This window comes from Tenebrio molitor, chromosome 4 (assembly GCF_963966145.1).
Source record: "Tenebrio molitor chromosome 4, icTenMoli1.1, whole genome shotgun sequence".
Lineage (NCBI taxonomy): Eukaryota > Metazoa > Arthropoda > Insecta > Coleoptera > Tenebrionidae > Tenebrio > Tenebrio molitor.
The window spans coordinates 27,470,840-27,492,304 of record NC_091049.1 but is presented as its reverse complement, the minus strand read 5'-3'; the positions used below and the strand labels follow the sequence as shown (position 1 = coordinate 27,492,304).

Sequence of the window (21,465 nt, the reverse complement as noted above, 5' to 3'; positions counted from 1 at the left end):
ATTTTATAGGTAATAATTTCAAAATTACTTAGTGCGCTGCTTCTTTAATTTCTGGTGGAGTATTTGGTAAATCTACAACACTATCTTCTACTTCCATCACTATTTGTTTAGTAAATTGTGATTAATATTCAAGTTTTTGTAAAAACACGACTTGACATTTATTAATTGAATTTTATTGTTTACTGTGATGTTGATTTGTATAAAATAATTGATATTACCTATGCAAGATATACCGAAAAACTCTTGACGTTGGAAAAAATAGTACGTAATACACGTGAGGAAAGGTCCATCGCAAAACTCGAATGATTAGATCCACTCGCTTTCGCTCGTGATCCAACTATCAGTCTCGTTTAGCAGTGTATCCCTTTCCTCACTTATACAGGGTGATTATAATATAAGCCAATACTAATCGGATAAGGTAGACTAGCGAGTTAGCGTTTTTCAATTTTGATACTGTGATGAACCAAGTGGGTAATTCAAATTTCCCACCAAGCGTCCATCTCATTTTTTTTTTCTACCAACATACACAATGAAAAATAAAACCCGCGAAATTCAAAAAAAACTGGCCAAGAGCGCGTGATCGTACTTAGTTAATTTCCCTACGTTGTGTTTTTTTTTTAAATACAAATTAAACATTACCAGATTCGTTCCGACAGGGTTTGTGAACCACACAGAAGAGTGCAAATAAAACAACACAATAATTAAAACCAGCTATTTATTCAAAGTTATCATTTTCGTTAACGCCGGGATTCATGAATAATAAAACGTCTCGGGAGAGGGCACCCAAATCTCCTCAAATGTGAGAAGACTACTCATTTAGAACTCTAGGAAAATGGTGAGCTCTGGCCATCCTCCTAGACCCCCGAATGAGGCTCCGCTAAAAACCTCTCCTAAAAATACGAACAAGTCCGAAGTGACAACGTAGACGGGACAGTTAGTGAAAATTGAGCAAAACTGATTTCATAAACAACACAGTTCAAATTCAAAAGAAAACAGGAGGGTCATGTACATTACAAACAAAACAGTTACTTCGGACCGTTCGAGCGGGAGCGAGCACTAGACGAGAACCTTAGCATGTTTTCTCCTTTTCAAGTTAATTTACAATGTGCGGCAGATACGCTATAGAAGGAGCGAGTGGCCTTGGGTGGTCCGGTGGGTTGTGGCACCTATCCTTACGACTTTAACATTTCCCGCGTACCCGTGATTTAGTGCTAAGGGAAAGGTCCTACCTGCTTTACGTAAGTCAACAAATTGAGGTACTCTAACTTCATCGGTTGAAGTGAACATTACTTTTCCACAGCAAAAGAAAACACAACGCGCTTGTCAGGCTACACAGACTCAGGGAAAATAGACCTGATCACATTTCCGGAAGTGTGCCATGGAGCTCGAGTAAAACCCAGCATTCAACAAGTCCTGCCAAGCGTTAGGTTTTTGGGTCTCCCTTGGGGTGCAAATTTTATGAGGGCCGCGAGGTCGTGTTCAACGTTGGGAGGTTAGAGGAAAAACAAAACCCCTCAAACAGAGAGAGACCCTCGCGGTAAGGTCTAGAATTTACAGCTACAGCAAACTGGAAAAAAGCAAACAAAAGAAGAAACGCGACAAATATTTGTTGACAGAACTATCTAGAAACACTTTCAATTTGGGATGGAAAGGTGGTAACAACCATTAACACATACATAACAATAAAACAAAAAACACAGTCCAGTCGACCCTAGCCTATTAGAGCCGGATCATCGACAAGGGGGGGGCGCCCTGAATAATATGGAGGGCGCCCCGGGACTAAATGTAGTAGATCCCTAACTAAGGAACAACCCACGGAGACACCTGAAATATAAACATTTGGTTGCTACCGGGATGGAAAGTGGAAACTTTGCAATTTTGATTAAAGTGTTGAACAATAACTAGATGCTTGTCACACCAAAAGCGTCACTCGGAATAATTAGACGGGGATCAAAAATGAGGGAGTGCGCTTATAAAAAGTAAAAGCCACAGACCCACGCTAAAACTTGGCGCCCTTTTCTTTTAGGAAAGTTAGTGAATTGTAAAACCAGATTTGACAACAAAAAAACGTGATCCGTGCAATTTTATAAAATTTACAAACCTAGAACCAGGCGGCCTTACTCTCCTTCACAAGCTTACAAATGTTAAAAGCGTGATACATGGGGATGGTCGTGATAATTGCGGATTTTATACAATATGGTGGGAACATCAACAACCCACGTGCGACCATCATGATAGTTAAAATACATTTCGCGCGAAACAGACATAATTTTAGTACCGCAAACATACCTAGTTCAAAACAGAAGCTGGACAACAACATTTAGCACAGTTCAATAAAAACAACTAAAATCGCACAATTAGCACACAGAAAAAATACACGGTACTTCTGTACTACTCTGCGGTCAAGAAAAAGTGCCCTCCAAAAAAAACATGGCCGTTCATCCCCTGTCGACATTCACCCACCCCCCCAAGCGGTCGCCGACGGTACCGAACGCCGGTAATTCTATAGCTTCATTGGCGGTTAGTTTTGAATTCAAAAGCGGTTATCTCAATACTCAAGAAGACCGAAACTATCGAATAAAGTGTCTTGCCAATCTACAAATTGAAACAAATGCTAATCGATGGTATCCTCACCAAGAGTTATACTCACAAACGAAAATAAAGTGTAGTTTATGATAAAACTGTCAGTGAATTTTAAGCTGATCGGTCTGGTCGTGTTGGTCAAAATTGTTAACAGAAGCTTTCTGTTTTTGATATTCCAGGTGTACCATTTTGGAATGGAAAAACTCGCCAACATTTTTTCCGACTGAAAAATAATTCTGCATCAAAGTAAACATTTCAGAGTGAATCACCTCGTCTTCTAGAAAGTGTCCAGCTGTTATCAGACTTGTGATGGTCCACAAGGCACAAACCGCCATCAGACAACTACGCCACGATATCGCATCCTACAATACAGATCTAGTCAAAAAAAAAAAAGAAGAAAGTCGACACTTTCGTTGCTTACTTGTAGGAGGGAAAGAGCTAGACTTGTAGAGATGACGACGGCGCCCAAAGTAAATGGCATTATGAGATGTTTTATTAGAAGCAACATATTGTCCCTCCATCTATAACAAACAGGTCAAAACGTGAACGTCAAGAAACAAAGAGGTTTCCGATGTAGAAAAATGAGAAGAAAATTAAATTCCAAACATGGAAAACTACGAATACAAATGGACAATTAATTACCGGATAAAGTCACAATGTCTTTTGATTAAGTACTTGAGTCTCGACTCTGTCAAATGTTGATAATCTGCATCATACATTAGCGTTTCTTCAGAATCTGTACCATCTGTCATCGCTTGGATGAATGTTTGACACATGTATATCTGAAATTTCACATGTTGCGTCACATAAATCATTTCATAAGCATGTGCTATCATGACAAAAATTGCCATATAAAGCGTTAAATTAAATAAAATGAAAAGAAACTCGGCCTGCTGAGGAAACAACAAGTGAAAAATATGTCGAACAGGCAGGGAAATGGAAAAGATATTGGAAAAGCTGGAGGAAGTGAAAAGGGAAATTACAGAGGAAATAAAGGAGCTGAGAAAAGAGAATCAAGATGTCAAGAGAGAAATAGAACAACTAAGGGAAGAATTTAAGAATAAAGAAAAGAAATGGGAGGAGGAGAAACACAGCATGTCTGAGAGAGTAGCATGGCTGGAAACGAAGATGGAGAATGAAGAAAGAAGAAGAAGGAAAAATAACATAGTGATAACGGGATGGAGAAGTGAGGGAAGTAGCAAGCAACAGAGCAGAGAGGAAGTAGAAAAGTTTATGAAAGAAAACATAGGGGAAGCGAAAGTTAAAGATTGCTACAACATAAACAAGGACCAAATACTAGTGCAAATGGAAGAGTGGAGTGGGAAAGAGAAGGTAATGAAGCAGAAAGGAAAATTGAGAGGAAATAGGGCAACAGAGAAAATATTTATTGACAACGACCTCACAAAGAAGGAAAGGGAAATACAGAAAAAAATACGAGCCATCGCCAGAGAAGAAAGGAGACAAGGGAAAGATCTAAAAGTTGGGTACATGAAAATAACCATAGAGGGGGTGCAGAGGAGATGGAATGAAGAAAAGGGGAGACTGGAGGTTTTTCAGTAGATGTAGGAAGAGGAGATGGAGGAAAGGGAGACAACGGAAATGGACAAAGGATAAAGAAAAGGGTAGATGGACAAAAAAAAGGGAAAACGGAAGGAAAGCACAAAGGGGAACAAGAGTGTAGTGTTTTTGGGTTTTTCATAGAAACACACGCATTTCTGGGAGACTTTTACTAACTTTCACATTTTACAAAAATACATCATGGAGTGGATCGTGCCAGCGTTCACCGGTGAATCTCCTACTCCGCGATAGGACGCAGGTCACCTTTTTTCCTACAGATAACGGCAGGCACCGATACCACACCCCTACACTTAGCCTTAAACTTATCACTTAACAATCAAAAGAAATTTTACACTTAAACAATTAAAGAAATGTTATACACTTAAATAAATAAAGACATGTATACACTTAAATGATCGAAAGAAATGCACACCTTTAAACAATCACAAGAAATGCGTACATTCAAATTTAACTAACCTATGTGCGACAAGTTTTTACTACTTGAAATTTAATCTAGACGGAGGTTTCCTAACTCTGACTGGTCTAGGCGATGCTGACTCGTGAATCAACGGTTCTGTCGGTTGGGGATCAGGAGTAAGGATGGGTTGTTCTTGGAATGTACTTGGCGTCACGGAATTCTGGGCGACCTTACTCGTAGTTATTCTACTGGGACTGCTTTTGGTTTCTGCAACTTCTGGAATATCAGCTTTCAGTGTCGTATGAATCAGCTGATTTGCGTGTCTCTTCCAATCTTCACCTGATTTTGTTCTACAGATGTATGTAGTTCTTCCCAGTTGTTTTAATATTTTCGCTTCCGTCCAAGTCCTTTTGTTTATTGTTCTGTAATCTCTGGCCATTACCACATCTCCCACCTTGAATCTTCTGTGCAGCTTCTGTGCGTTTTCGGATTTCACTTTTTCTATCTCTCTTTGATCGTCCTTGCCTTCTTTTAGAAAAGATAGTCTTGTCCGTAGGTCTCTACCTATTAGCAGTTTTGCAGGAGTCTCTTTGGTGATAGCATGTTTGGTGTTTCGATATGAGATCAGAAATCTGGAAATCAGAGTGTTGATGTTCTCTCTGTTGCATTTTTCGTCCAAGAGTAATGCTTTTATCTTGTTTTTGAAAGTCTTCACAGAGTTTTCCGCCGCTCCGTTGCTTTGTGGGTGAAATGGAGGGCTTGTTCTGTGCTGTATCTTGTTTCTCCTCAGAAATTCTTCTGTAGGGGTCGCTACTAACGATCTTCCGTTGTCGGATACAAGTAGTTTTGGTATACCCCATCTGGCGAAACAATCTCGTAACTTCTCCTCCAGTTCATCCGCTCTCAAGGAGTTAACTTGGTAAACTTCCGGCCATTTGGAATAAGCACATGTGATTATCAAGTACATCTTATGTCTGATCGGACCTAAATAATCTATGTGTACTCTCTCATATGGTGTCTTGGCTTCTGGCCATGGAGTCGGGTTTGCCCTGGGAGGATCTTGTCTCGTCTGTAAACAAGGTAAGCATGATTTACAGAACTGTTCGATACTAGAATCTAACGATGGCCACCACAGCCACGTTCTAGCTTGTGCTTTCATTCTTGACATTCCGAAGTGTGCTGAATGCAATTCATTCAGTAGCTGTTCTCTCAATGTCTTTGGAATTATTATTCGATAACCCCATAATAGTACTCCTTTTTCGTAGGATATTTCATTTCTCCTATGAAAGTAAGGTTTGATAGTCGTATCTACTTCGTGTGGCCATTTTCCTGTGACATATCTAGTTATTTGGAGCAGTTCCTTGTCCTCTTTTGTTGCTGTAGCTATGGTCTCCATGTCGATTGGTAATCTGTTGGATGTCGCTGCAAAATTAATGTATTTTCCATCTTCTTTGTACTCGTTTGATATCGTGATTACATTTCTAGGAACACGAGATAAACAATCAGCTACGGGATTTTGCTTCCCTCTTATGTACTGAATTCGATAATTGAATCCTGACAGATAGGTTGCCCATCTCTGTAACCTGTTCGCTTGCATTATGGGTGTTGCTCTGTTTTCTCCGAAAAGTGCTAAAAGTGGTTTGTGATCCGTCTTCAGAATCCACTTTTGTCCCCATAAGTATTGATGAAATTTCGTTACTCCATAGTAAATAGCTAGAGCTTCTTTATGAACTACCGCATAATTCTTCTCTGCTGGCATTAGAGTACGTGAAACACATCCTACCATCTTCTCTTCTCCATCTATGATGTGATTCAGGACTGCAGAAATTCCATCGTTCGACGCATCCGTTGTCAAGGTGATTGGTAATTTCGGATCGAAATGTACTAAACATGCGTCTGAGATGAGTATCTCTTTTATTTTCTTGAAGGCTTTTTCGCATTCCGGTTTCCACTCAAATTTACCATTCTGACTTAGCAGATTGTAAATTGGTCTTAGAATCGCCGCTAAATTGGGAACAAATCTCGAATAGTAATTGACCATTCCACAAAATGACCTCACTTGCGTGACTGTTTTCGGTTGTGGGGCTTCCGTGATTGCACTTATCTTGTCTTTGGTTTTCTTTAACCCGTTTTTGTCGATTATATGTCCCAAATATTCCACTTCGTCCTGGAAGAATTTGCATTTTTCTTTCTTCACCGTTAAACCTGCTTCATCCAGTTTCTTCAATACTTTTTCTAATGTTTCCAAGTGTTCTTTCTTCGTCGGACCCGTGATCAGTATATCATCTAAAAAATTAATAACATTTTTCATGCCCATGAATAGTTGTTCTATATATTTTTGAAATTTTGCGCTTGCTGGCGATATACCGAATGGCATCCTGTTTACTGTGAAAAGTCCCCTGTGAGTACTCCATGTTAAGAGTTTCTTCGCGTCTTCATCTAACTCAAACTGCGTGTATGCTTGGTTTAGATCTATTTTTGTGAAGTGTTGTCCTCCGTGAAGTTTTGCGAACATTTCTTCTATTCGAGGGAGAGGATAATTTACTTCTACCAGATGTTTGTTCACCGTTGTCTTGTAGTCGCCACACAGCCTTACTATGCCGTCGTTTTTGAGGATTGGGACTAGAGGTGTGCCCCATTCGCTCGTTTCGATCTGGTTTAAAACTTTGTCTTCTATCATCCTGTCCAACTCCTTGTCTATCAGTTCTTTTAATGCCAATGGAATTGCGCGGGGTTTGCAAAAAATGGGTTTGGAATCTGGTTTGAGCTCTAAGGAAATTTTGGAATGTTTGTACCGTCCCAATTTTCCGCTAAAAACTTTAGGAAATTTACTTATTACTCTTTCTACTTCACTAGGATTCGAAATAGCGTTTATTGATTGGAATCCTATTTTAAATGACTCTAGCCAGTCGCGTCCTAACAATGGTGGACCGCCTCCTTCGACTACGTAAAGTTTTATTGGCTTTAACATACCCTTGTAGCAAATTTTTACATTAATGTATCCCAATGGGTTTATTGCATGCCCTGTATAACTTTTTAACTTTGTATAATTTTGACTTAATGGGTAACTGGAAAATTGATTGTAATACGTTTCCCTACTTATACAACTAATTGCTGCGCCGCTATCAATTTCCATCTCGAGTACAGTATCGTCTATGTTTACTTTTACGATAAACGGATTACGAATTTGGTTCACATTTAAATTTATGCAGTACAGATCTTCTTCAACTTCTAAGAAATTATTTGATTTGAGTTTACTATGACAAACGTTGGCTAAGTGTCCAATTTTGGAGCACTTGTTGCACTTATAATAAGCAAATCTGCACTTCCCCCCGTGCCTCTTACCGCAATGTTTACATTCACCTGCTGGGCCGACTTGACTTTTGGGGTTGTGTTCTCCTCTTGAGTGCTGTCTGTTGTCGTTCGGTCTTGGTTTTTGGCTGCTTGACGGCTGCGGGTACTTCTTTTGGATCCTGTTGATTTCCGCTTCTAGGACTGATTCCTTCCTTTGCGCTGTTGAGACCAATTTTGACAGTTCTTCGGTTATTGGCTCCTCGCATATTCGGTCTAGGATTTTACCCTTTCGTAATCCTACGACGAACTTGTTTTTCAGCACTTCCGTCAGCTGTGCGCCGAAGTTGCAATTTACTGATGCACTCCTTATTCTCGCGTACCATTCGCTTATTGATTCGTTGATCTCTTGCTGAAGGTCGTAAAATTTAATCCGTTCTCGCCATTCTGAGACTTGCGGGCTGTACTGTTTCACTAATAATTGGCATAACTCCGCGTACGTCTTGCTTTTTGGTAGGTCAGGATAGCATAAGTCTCTCAACAACTTGTAGGTCGGTGCACCCACCAAGCTAATTAATGTGGCTACCTGAATTTTCCCTTCGGTGATCTTGTTGGCTGCAAAGTACTGATCCAACCTTTCTTGGTAAATTGTCCAGTCATCTGCGTTGGCGTTAAATTCCTCTACACGTCCGATTATGACCGCCATTTTGATTTCACCGTTCTTTCGCCGTTTCTTCTTTCTGTAGTGGAGAGTTTTTTTCTTCAGTTTCTGCCCGTTAATTCCGTTTGGATGGTTTTCCTCGTCGCCACTGTAGTGTTTTTGGGTTTTTCATAGAAACACACGCATTTCTGGGAGACTTTTACTAACTTTCACATTTTACAAAAATACATCATGGAGTGGATCGTGCCAGCGTTCACCGGTGAATCTCCTACTCCGCGATAGGACGCAGGTCACCTTTTTTCCTACAGATAACGGCAGGCACCGATACCACAAAGAGAAACAAGGTACGAAAGGGAGGAAAGGAGCAAAAGTATTATATTGGAACGTAGCGGGATTAAGAAAAAGAGGGGATGAATTTTGGGACTATGTACGACAATTCGAGGTAGTGGGACTGGTGGAGACGTGGGTGGAGAAACAGAGCTGGGAAAAAGTAGAAAAGACGCTACCGAAAGAATATAAATGGGAAGGACAATGGGCAAAAAGAGAAAGAAAAAGAGGAAGAGCTGCAGGGGGAATAATAACAGGGGTGAAGTTGGGAATTGAAGAGAAACAAAAAGAAAAGGGGGAAGAAGAGGGATACATGGAAAGAAACGTTCATATAGATAACGAATGGTGGAAAATAGCAACAGTATATAGCAAGGAGATGAGGAAAACAACAAGACGGGTCGAGAACACAATGAAGATGGACAGGGAAGAATGCATGCTGTTAGGGGGTGATTTTAACGGGAGAATTGGAGAGAGAGGAGCCAGAAATTGGGAAGAAGAGAAAGGGGATGGGAGAAGAAAAACGAAAGACAAAGTGGAAAATGCAGAGGGGAAGAGGCTGATAGAGTGGATAGAAGAAAATGGATGGTAAGTGCTGAACGGGAATAAACGAGGGGATGAGGAAGGGGAAGTGACATACGTAGGCAGCAGGGGGGAAACAGTCATAGACTACGCAATAGTAAATGAGGCAGCATGGGAGAGAGTGAAAGAGTTCAAAGTGGGAGAAAGAGTGGACTCCGACCATCTCCCTCTAGAAATTACCATAGAGGGAACGAACCAAGAAGAAAAGGAAAAGGGAGAAATGAGAGACGAGGAGAAGAAGGTGATAGTAAAAGTGTGGAGTGAACATGGAGTGAGAGAGTACAGGAGGAGACTGGAGGAAGCAACATTCAAGGAACAGGAAATAGAGAAGATGGTGACAGAGCTAAAGGAAGTGATCGAGAAAGCGACGAAGAAAAAGGAGGTGATAGTAAGGGGAGCGAAAGGGGCAGGAAAGAAAAATGGATGGTGGGACAGAGAATGTGAGCAAGCAAAGAGGGAAGTGGTAAAGGCGCTGAGAGGATGGAGGAGGAACGAAATTGACAGAAGCAGATTCCTAGAAGCGAAAAGAAGATACAGAGAGAGATGTAGAGAGAAGAAGAAGCAGAAGAGGGAAAGGGAGGAGAAAGAGATAAAAGAAATAAGAACAGAGAGGGAGGTGTGGAAATACATAAACAGAGAGAGGAAGAAAAAGGAACCTGTGAGCGAGAAAATAACAATACAAGAATGGGAAGAGTACTTCATGAGACTGCTGGAAGGGAGGAAAGAAGAAGGAAAGGTGGGAACACAAAGGAAAGAGAAGCAGACGGTGATGGAGGAAACAGAAATCACAGCGGAGGAGGTGGGAAGACACATAAGATACTTGAAAAAGAGAAAGGCACCGGGATGGGACGGGGTGCAAAATGAAGCGTGGATGTATGGGACTGAAAGAATGGTAGAGAGAATGGTGGAACTGATGAATGGGGTATGGAGAGGAGAGGGATTCCCGGAGGACTGGAGAGAAGGCGTAATCTGCCCAATTTTTAAAAAAGGCGAGAAAAATAGAGCGGAAAACTACCGAGGAATAACTCTCCTGAACACGGGGTATAAGTTGTATGCGTCTGTTTTGAGCGAAAGGATGAAGAGGGAAATCGAGGAAAAGGGAGTGTTGCCGGATAGTCAGGCAGGGTTCAGAAAGGGAAGGGGTACTGTGGACAATGTGTACATCCTGGACCATTTAGCAAGGAACGAATTGAGGAAGAAAGGGGGGAGGATGTACGCATTGTTCATAGACTTCAAGGCGGCGTTCGACAAGGTTGACAGAGTGAAAATGTTTGAATGTATGAGAGAAAGAGGAATAAGTGAATGGCTGGTGCGGAAGGTCGAGGAGATATATGCGAGAACGAGGAACAAGGTGAAGGTGGGAGAGAAAGAGGGCGAATGGTTTGAGACAACAAAGGGAGTGAGACAGGGCTGTCCGCTCAGTCCCCTGCTGTTCACGATATACGTAGCGGATGTGGACGAAATGTTGAAGAAAGCGCGGGCGGGGGGGGTTGTAGTGGGTAGGGAGAAAGTATGGAGCCTGGCGTTTGCGGACGACATGGTGATTGTGGCAAAGAGTGAGAGAGAGATGAAAGAAATGATGAGGAACCTGGAAAAGTATGTGAGAAAGAAAAAGCTGGAAGTGAATGTAGAGAAGACGAAAATGATGGTGTTCAGCAAGAGAAAGAGGAAGAATGAGGAGAGCGAGTGGAAGTGGGAAGAAAGCAAGATAGAAAGAGTGAGCGAGTTTAAGTACCTGGGCTACACCTTCAACGAGAGAGCCACAGTCAGGGCGCAAGTGAGAGAGGTAGTGAGGAAGGCGAACAAGGTAGTTGGATGTGTGTGGGGAATAGGAGAGAGAATGTGGGGAGGCGAGTTCGGGAGGAGAATGATGATGTTCGAGAGCATGGTGGAGAGCGTGCTGATGTACGGAGCAGAGATATGGGGATGGAAGGAACGGGAGGAGGTGGAGAGGGTGCAAGAGAAATATTTGAGATGGGTGCTAGGAGTGGACAGAGAAACACCAGGGTACATAGTGAGGGAAGAGTGCAAGAGGAGCAAGCTGAGAGTAAAAGCGGGAAAGAGAACGGCAAAGTTCGAGGACAGAATGGGCGGAAGGGAAGAATGCAGGATACTGACTGAGTGCTATAGAGAAAAGAAAAAGAACGCGGATGAGAAGGAGAGAGAGAAGTACTGTAGGAGGAACGGGTATGCCAGCGAGGAAGTGGAAAGAATGAGAGCGGAAGGAAGATGGATGTGTGCGGAGCTGAGCGAGAGGGACAGAGATACGGACAAGCAGGAGAGAAGGGAGAGAATCAGAGAAGCGAGGTACAACAGGGAATATGAAAGGTGCGTGACAGAGGATGTTCCGGTGTATCTGGGGAGAGAGAGCACGAAAGAAAGGAAAATGATGGCGAGATTTAGATGTGGGAACGAAGAGAGAGAAAACAAGTACTGGATGGAGGAGGAGGAAAGAATGTGCAGGATGTGCCGTGAGGAGAGAGAGACGATCGAGCACATGTGGAGAGGATGCGGTGAAATGAGAGAAAGGGAGGAAAAGGAACGGGGAGAAATACTGAACGAAGACGGAAGAGAGATAGGATGGATGAAAGAGGTATGGAAGAGGAGGGAAAGGATAGAGAAGGAGAGGGGTGGGGAATAAAAGAAAATGTAGGTTAATTTAAAAAAGAAAAAAGAATGATTTTGGAATTGTAAGTTTATTTAGAACTGTAAAGTATAGGAATCCTTTAAAGCCCGTAGGGTAAAATAAAGTAAAGTAGTAGTAGTAGTTAATGTTACTCCTTAGGATTTAGGCATATTCGTTACTAGGTTGCCATAAATTTGGTTAGGTTGGAGGCTGTGTGGTTTCTGATGACAAACAAAAGATATCGTAACCATGTTAAAAATGTAAGGCAACGAATTCCTTGCAACAGATGCAAATGGCTAATTTCTCGCTAAGTGATAGATGTTCCTTCGTTTCACAATCAATTTTGGTTTCTGGCGGCATATTTAGTTATAGAATAATTCTTAGAAGTACCTAGCAGATCACCGGAATTTAGGTGGATGGCATGGCAACGTAACAGCGTTTCAAGTCCAATTTAGGTTTCAAAATAATGTTAATTTGTGTCATGTTATTTCTGTTTGTTTCTTGATGCTGATGTTTATTATTGTATAGATAAGTATGCGATCTTCTTGCATTTGCTGATTGGGGAAACGCGTTCTCGCCAACATTTAAAATCATTATAAAGCATTTTCATTCCGTATTCGTGCCTCGGGGCGCTCGAGTTCGGGAAGCTACCGCCAGTGTCCGTCGCACACAATTAGCTGTGGTGCGGCGTAAGAGCATAAAATTAGCCGCGTCACCCATAAGTGGGACAGTGTCACATGAAGAGAGGTACCCTTTGGGCCTGTTAGTACCTTTTTCACTTTCATTTTCTGAGTAGACCAGGCTGATCTGTGAGGTTCCAGGGCTACCGGGTCGGGTTCAATTTAATGGAGAAGACATTTCAAATCCAAACCGGATCACATAGTTCGTAGTCAAGCGCTTTTTTTCTAATTGGGACCACGATACACTTACAAGTGTATTGTGACAAAGACAAAAATGAAATATTTGCAGATTATTGGGATAAATAGAATGTATTTAAATGTTGCCACATTTAGTGTAACAAATAGGTCCATATCTTCTAGAAAAAAGAAGATTGATTTTTTAAAATATTTTTACCTGATATTTTAACGACTAATTAACAACGTACTGCTACGTTGTTCCGAAAATTTTGGGGCACCCTGTATACTTCACCCTTATGCAAATTTGAAATAATTTCATTATTTTCTGTGATGTGTTGAACAGCACGAATTATTGATTAAGTTTTACAGTTTTCAATTCGTAAACTCATTCTTGTATCAGCAGAAAAATATTCAGTTCATTTTAACAGACAGGTAAAATCGATTTTTGGTGGAAGAATAGAATTTTATATCATCCATGCATAATAAATTGAATAATTTGGATTCCACTTTTTTGTTAATTCTGTTGTTAAATCCATAATCAGAACTATTAAGTATGTCGGACAATGAATTAGTAACCAATCAAAACCACAAAAGGACTTCAAAGGTCACCTTGACAAATTCCTCTTCAATTTGGAGTCTGATTATACAGGGTGTTTTAGAAATGCGTGCACAAATTTCAACCACGAGCTACTGGCTTCATGTAGAACTCGAAAAAAATAACTAAAAAATTCCATGCCAAAAAATAAAATGACATTTATTTTTTGAGCTACAATTTTTTTTTAATTCCATTTAGTTTCCTACGTTGTCAAACAACCTCGTAGGTAAGATTTCGGCACATTTTAAAAATACACCCTGTATATCATATTTTATAAAACGTACAGCGGGCCGGGGTATTTTACAGCACGAAAACTAGGTTTCAGGCCCGAGGCAAAGCCGAGTACTTTTATATAATAATATATAATAATATCGTGAGTAATTTCGAAAAAGTCAAAAGCAAAATATGATTTTCATTTCAACATTAGCGTTAAAATAAATTTTCACCCGCGGTTGCGAAAAAATGTTCATTTCTCAACTTGTTGCGGAAAGAGTGGCTTTCAAAACTTCAGTTAATTTTGAAAAGTGACACATTACATTAAAGTTAGAAAAAAGACAATTTTGGTTCTTGTATACTTGAACTGCCGTTACCTAGTGACTGCGGCCATAAGGTGAAAAAAATTAGGTACGTTTCCTACTTCATTTTTTTTTTCGCTAATGGGTTTTTAACGAAAGATTTCTTTATTGGTGACACTTTCTCATAATTTTCATTATGCCGATTACAAAAATGGCGCAGAGAAAAATTCAAAACCATTTAAATTGCATTATTTATTATGGTACTAAACTTATTCTATCAGTAGGTGCATTTGTACAGATAACAAATATAGGTAAGCATTTAATTCAATATTAACAGTTTGTGTAGAGAAAAATGTATGTATTTTTCTATACAGGTGTCCTACCTAAGATTTTCAGCCTAATATCTCGGTTATTTTCCAACCGATTTTGATGAAATTTAAAACGCAGATATTTTAGACGGTGAAAAGTAAAATCCCATTAATGCAATAACCCGAGTCTTAAATAGTTATTTTCGAACCAAGTGCGGGAAGACGATGTTCCCGCATGAGCGCATTTTTTAAATCACGAGCGACGAAGGAGCGAGTGCCTTGAATTAATGCGCAAATGAGCGAAAGATGTCCTCACGCAAGTGGTTGCAGATGCAAAAACGTAGATGCGTAAGTTCTCAGCCAAGGTTCTTGGGACACACTCCTCATGAAAAAGAAAAATTTATCAAACAATTGTTTTTTGTTGTAACTGCTAGACAGTGGATCTTGTTTAACAATTTGAATGTCCAAAGCGACATAATAATCTTAAAATTAAAAAAAAAATTGTTACAAAAGGTAATTTTTGTTGTTAGATTTTCTCATAATTAATAAATAGTAGGTACTATTGAAAAGTCAATTCTCTAAAGACATTTGTAAAATCAGTAAAAATTAATCACTACGGTTCAATATCGAATCAATATTTTCCAATTTTTGTACTCAAGAAGAGCGAAATTATCGAGTAGAGTGTCTTGCCAATCTGAAAATTTAAACAAATATCTAATCGATGATATCCTCACCAAGAGTTATACTCACAAACACAAGTAAAGTGTAGTTTATAGTAAAATTGTCTGTGAATTTTAAGCTGATCGGTCTGGTCGTGTTGGTCAAAATTGTTAACAGAATCTTTCTGTTTTTGATATTCCAGGTGTACCATTTTGGAATGGAAAAACTCGCCAACATTTTTTCCGACTGAAAAATAATTCTGCATCAAAGTAAACATTTCAGAGTGAATCACCTCGTCTTCTAGAAAGTGTCCAGCTGTTATCAGACCTGTGATGGTCAAAAAGGTACCAACCGCCAACACACAACTATGCCACGATATCACATCCTGTAATGTAAACCTAGTGAACACCCTTTGAAAAAGTCGACACGTTTCGCCATCCAGGTTAATATTATCAAAAATCAGTCAACTTAGAACTTACAGTTTGTCAGATGGCTTTAAAATATTAACTTGGTTGGCGGAAAGAGTCAATTTCAGAAAAATAAATTTAGGGACGGGGTTTCTTACTTGTAGAAATAAAAGCGCAAGACTTGTAGCCATTACGATGGCACCAAAGGTAAATGGCATTATGAGATGTTTCATTATGAGCAACATATTGTAACAAACAGGTCAAAACGTGAACGTCAAGAAACAATGGGGTTTCTGATGAAGAAAAATTAGAAGAAAATTAAATTCCAAACATTGAAAACTACGAATAAATACAAATGGACAATTAATTACCGGATAAATTCGCAATGTCTTTTGATTAAGCTTGAGCCTCGACTCTGTCAACTGTTGATAATATGCATTATAAATTAGCATCTCTTCAGAATCTGTACCATCTGTCATTTCTTGGATGAATGTTTTACACATGTACATTTGAAATTTCACATGTTGCGTCATATAAATCAATTCATAAGGATGTGCTGTCATGACAAAAATTGTCAAATAAAACGTTAAATTAAAGAAAATAACAAGAAACTGGGCCTGTCGAGGAAACAACAAGTGAAAAATATGTCGAACAAAGGCCGTCTCTGTGGGATTATTGGACAGACAATGAACGGTGGGCCCCGTCACAGCCAGGATGGTGATGATTGCCGCAAACATGTTTATTCGTCTGGATTCTCTTATGATTCTCTGTTTGGTTTCTTCACCGGCGGAATCGATTTCCCACAAATCGATCACTTCCATTATTTGTTCTACCATTCGATTTCTAGACAAAAGAATGGCGATTGCGAATTCAGCCTAAAATGGAAAGTTTAGCAAGGGAGAAGTGTGTCGTTTCTGGACAAGTCTTACGTAACACATTTGTAAGAAGACCGGTGCATGATTGATCAAGTTTGCTGTGGTCGCTGTCAGAAAGAAGAAGTAGAGTTGAGCGACTAACAACGCCAAGTAGAAAAGAAATGTTAACTTCAGTAGGAATTTACCAATTCTTGTCTGATAAATGTCGCTGCCTAACACACGAACTAGTTTCAAGTAGTCGTCTAAAAAATGTCCATGAGGATCTTCTCTAGTTATAAATTAATGAACTTACAATTTAGGAAGTTCTGATGTTGGTAATCCATAACTCTAACTCTAACTCTAACAAGTAGCAAATGAATTGTTTTACGGAAAGAAATCGAACGCTGCAATTATATCTTTTTTAAGGTATTGATATTGACAGAACAATTTAGGTAATCAAGAACTAATGGACGTATGCTGTAGTTCATAGAAGAACTATTTGTGTAATTAATATGGAAATGTGTCATTTTGTGTTACGAATGGCATTTCCCAAAATGTTGTCTACAAGATTTTTCCTAATTGTGACAAAGTGGTTTCTGTAAACAAAATTCTTAATTTAATGTTAACCCTCCATCACCCGGCGGCACGGCAATTTTGCCGGAGTACATACACTATTACGGATAATACTGTCAAGTAATAGTGCAGTGCTTATAAACATAACTACCGGCGTCTCGCCTCCGCATTTTGACTTTTTTGTGTTTTATGTTCTGTGTCAATGTTAAGGAATTTCCTCACGATATGACATGAGTATAATAATATACCTTTTTGAATTTCAACCACCAATGTGTTCTCTAAGTCCAAAATTTTTAAATTTTTAAAAAGAGATTGCGGTACTATTCCCGTTGCAGAAATATTAAGTGGTAAAATCGAATTTTTTTCTAAACATCAAAGATTTCTCATAGCAACGGAGAATTCTAAATATTTATTAATTTTTGTGTTATTTGTCTGTGTTATATTGTGTGAATTTGGAACAGCTATATCTAAAAGATATGCTTGCTTTTGTTGTTTATTTAAAATAATAATGTCTGGTCTGTTATGCTGAATATGAATGTCAGTTAAAACTGTACGATCAAAATATAATTTGTAATTGTCATTTTCCAAACAACTTTCTGGTTTATAAATATAATGTGGTTGTGTATCCTTTAATAAGTTAAATTTAACTGCTAAATTCATGTGTATAATTTTTGCGAATATATCATGACGTTTCTTATATTCGCTTTGAGCCAAAACGGTGCAAGAAGAAATGATGTGTTCAATGGTTTCCCCTTCAGTTCCGCAAATCCTACATTTATCAATGATCGATTGCAAATCGCATATTATTAGGTATACAGTGAGCGGCAAAAGTATGGAATAAATTCCTTAAAAATTAAACAAAATTTTTTTCAAAAAAACCTTTGGACAGATCAATTTTAGTTTATAAAAATACATATTTTAGTACCAAAGAAAATTCCAAGCAGTCATTTGTTTTCAAGTTATGACGTCATCGATAGTTTTTTTAAATAGAAACCCCCTATTTTTTTTCTCGATTCTGATAGCCCCTTTAATTGTCTAAATGACAGTATAAAAATTTTGTTACCTTACATCAGGATATTTTTGAGAAAAAAAATAATAAAGTTGGAAAAAATAAATTTTATAACGAACAAAAACAAGTCCAAAAATCAAGTAGGTAAATCAAACAGTCAAATGTTAGTATCAATTTCATTCGTATTTTATGTGTTATTTGTTTTACAAAACGTTTTCGAAAATGACTCATTTAACAGAAACACAACGTATAGAAATTTTAATTTTGATTGGGTGCGGGGATAAAACTAGATAAAACTAAAACAGGGGAAATTTCTTCATAAACTTGCTTATTGTCAAAAAGCTGTAGGATGGCAATTCGAACATTTAATTCCATAATTTTAAGTAATTGCTAACACAGTTTTTGACTTGTTTTTGTTCGTTATAAAATTTATTTTTTTCCAACTTTATTATTTTTTTTCTCAAAAATTTCCTTATGTAAGGTAACAAAATTTTTATACTGTCATTTAGACAATTAAAGGGGCTATCAGAATCAAGAAAAAAAATAGGGGGTTTCCATTTAAAAAAACCTATCGATGACGTCATAACTCGAAAACAAATGACTGCTTGGAATTTTTTTTGATACTAAAACATGTATTTTTATAAACTAAAATTGACCTGTCCAAAGATTTTTTTGAAAAAAATTTTGATTAATTTTTAATGAATTTATTCCATACTTTTGCCGCTCACTGTATATGATTCTATGAAATATCAAGTATAGTACTTTTCACGAAAGAACGCAAGTGCGTCACCGATCATATTCGTATAAATTCAGCAATTTCGACATACGTTTCAAACATCTTTTCTTTCAACATAAGCATAAACGCTTGACCGTATGTCGTAACTTAGCAATAAATTGATGACACACTTGGGTTTTTTCGTGAATGGAATAATAGTAACCTTTATTTCGCTGATCTGTTTGAAGATTCGTTTATACAGCCGTATCACGCCCATGATATAGAGGTGTTCCCGAAATGCATGTCAAAAAAAAACAGTAGTTGGTGACGATGAATAGAAGTTAAATACAAAATTATTTCTAATAATATTTGTTTTTGTTTTCGATTTATAAAGCATTGAAAATTTGTTCGAAATTTCCAGTACGCTACTGAGTTGAAGTAGGTAATTGAGAAAAAAGAAAAAACATACCTACTGAAAATTTGGAGCAAATTTTCAATGTTTTATATCTCAAAAACAAAGACTTGCTAAAAACAATTTTTATACTTATTTAACGTCACCAACTACCAAATTTTCTTTTGACATGCATTTCGAGAACACCTGTACATTGAGAATGTGAAATGTGAAATCAAATTCCTTAAATTCATGTCGTTGATTTCTATTTTGAATTCATCAACTTTTGGCAGAATTTTCACTTTTATATTCCATCCAGTGGCGGCGCAAATAGGCAACTCAAAATTTCTAAATGGCAATCGGGGTCAAATGTTACGTTTGAACTGATAACAGCGAAGGAATTTTTTAAATGTTTTAATGTTTAAATAAAAATATCTCCTTAAGTTGAAAGTTATAATTATAATAAAAAAATACAACTTCAAGAATACAAATACTGGGTGCCCCAAAATTCGCGGAACAACTCAATAAGGCAATGTCAATTCATGTTAAAAAATAACGAGAAAAATAATTAAAAAATTCTATACCTCTTAGATTTGAAGATATGGGGGCCCAAAAGGTGCAGCTTTGATCTAATTTATTTTAAATAATAAAAAAGATTTTGACTATTTGTCTTTTACTAGCCAGTGGCCTAATAATTTTGAACGATTGTGATCAGGTTGGCAATTATTTTCTTCATTATTTCCAGCATTCCAAGTAGTAATTTTTGTTCGTTTTACCTCAAATAGCGTACGGCAACACGGCTTTGATTTTTCTCTCTCATTTCCAAGGATACAACAAAAATGAAATATTTGCAGACTATTGGGATGCATAAAATGTTTTTAAATGTTGCCACATTTAGTGTAACGAATAGGTCCATATCTTCTACAAAAAAGAAGATTGATTTTTTTAAACATTTTTACCTGATCTCTTAATGACTACTTACTTAACAACGTACTACTACGTTGTTCTGCGAATTTTGGGGCACCCAGTATACATACAGGCTGTTTCCTAAAAAACGCCGCAAGCCATATCTCCGTTATTTATGGCTCGATTTAAATAAAACAAAAACTGTAATAAATAATAATAATAATATTGTCTTTATTTGATAATGTCAGTTCAAATACAAAACAACAACATACAAAATAACAGTTATTTGCAGAAAATAAATCAGATACAATAATAATAATCCTAACAATACTAATAATAATAACTGAGGTGGCGCCTTTCAACTAAGTTAAAAACACTATATTTTTTCAAAAAGTCATTCAAGGTCAGATGATAGTCAACTTTGTTTTTCAAATAGCTTGGTATATCTTTTAATTCCGATTTTAAAAGAGATTATTTTTCTGAATCCAACGATATGCCTCATGTTAGAACTTCTATGTTGATTTGTATAAAATAATTGATATTACCTATGCAATAAACCGACAAACTTTTGACGTTGGAAAAAATAGTACGTAATACACGTGAGGAAAAGTCCATCGCAAAACTCGAGTGATTTGATCCACTCGCTATCGCTCGTGATCCAACTATCATTCTCGGCCTGCTGAGGAAACAACAAGTGAAAAATATGTCGAACAAAGACCGTCTCTGAGGGATTGTGGGAAAGAAGATGACTGGTGGCCCACGTTACAGCCAGGATGGTGTTGATTGCCACAAACATATTTATTCGTCTGGATTCTCTCGTGATTCTCAGTTTGGTTTCTTCACCGGCGGCATCGATTTCCCACAAATCGATGACTTCCATTATTTGTTCTACCATCCGATTTCTAGACAAAAGAATGGTGATTGCGAATTCGGCCTTAAAATGAAACTTTATAAATGGGTTGTGTCGTTTCTGGACAAGTATTCCGTAACACATTTGCAAGAAGAGCGGTGCATGATTGATCAAGTTTTCTATGGTCGCTGCCAGAAAGAAGAAGTAGAGTTGAGCGACTAACAACGCCAAGTAGAAAAGAAATGTCAACTTTAGGACGAATTTACCAATTCTTGTCTGATAAATGTCGCTGCCCAACACACGGACTAGTTTCAACCGGTCCTCTAAAAAATGGTCACGAGGAAGTTGTCCAGTTATGTATTAATGAACTTACCATTTAGGAGGTTCTGATGCTCATAATTCATAATTCTTGATTTTATTTCCAAACAAAGGAATAAATTCTTACACCATCGTGGTGTTAGAAAAGCAAGCAGGGAATGGAGCGTGTTACGAAAGAAATTTAACTTTTTGTGGAGTACTAAATGGGCAATTTAAGTAATCAAAAACTATTTGATGTCTTACTGAATTATTAGCAGAGAAGCTCTAGAATAGATTTTTGTTGGTAGATTAGTTAGAAGAGACAAAAAAAATGTCTTTGAAACAATACCTACTTATAATACACAGTTACAACTTATTCCATTAATGATTTTCGTATCCCACCTCCACCTGGCGGCACGGCAATTTTGCCGGAGTACATACACTATTACGGATATTACTATCAAGTAATAGTGCAATGCTTATCAA

The 21,465-nt window shown here is 38.0% G+C and overlaps 1 protein-coding gene and 2 long non-coding RNA genes across 3 annotated transcripts; 1 reads left to right on the top strand and 2 right to left on the bottom strand.

Moving 5' to 3' along the window:
• The first annotated feature begins 3,519 nt into the window (after positions 1-3,519).
• Positions 3,520-4,143, top strand: LOC138129432 (golgin subfamily A member 6-like protein 22). The gene has a single exon (XM_069045726.1). The coding sequence runs from the start codon at positions 3,520-3,522 to the stop codon at positions 4,141-4,143; it is 624 nt and encodes a 207-aa protein (XP_068901827.1).
• A 10,476-nt stretch (positions 4,144-14,619) lies between these two features.
• Positions 14,620-15,634, bottom strand: LOC138127496 (uncharacterized). Its single transcript, XR_011158242.1, has 4 exons — positions 15,543-15,634; positions 15,270-15,362; positions 15,068-15,223; positions 14,620-15,011 (listed from the first exon to the last, which is right to left on the bottom strand). It is a non-coding gene; the product is annotated as an uncharacterized lncRNA (long non-coding RNA).
• A 3-nt stretch (positions 15,635-15,637) lies between these two features.
• LOC138127497 (uncharacterized) lies at positions 15,638-16,845 on the bottom strand. Its single transcript, XR_011158243.1, has 3 exons — positions 16,552-16,845; positions 16,314-16,501; positions 15,638-16,259 (listed from the first exon to the last, which is right to left on the bottom strand). It is a non-coding gene; the product is annotated as an uncharacterized lncRNA (long non-coding RNA).
• Positions 16,846-21,465: the final 4,620 nt, after the last annotated feature.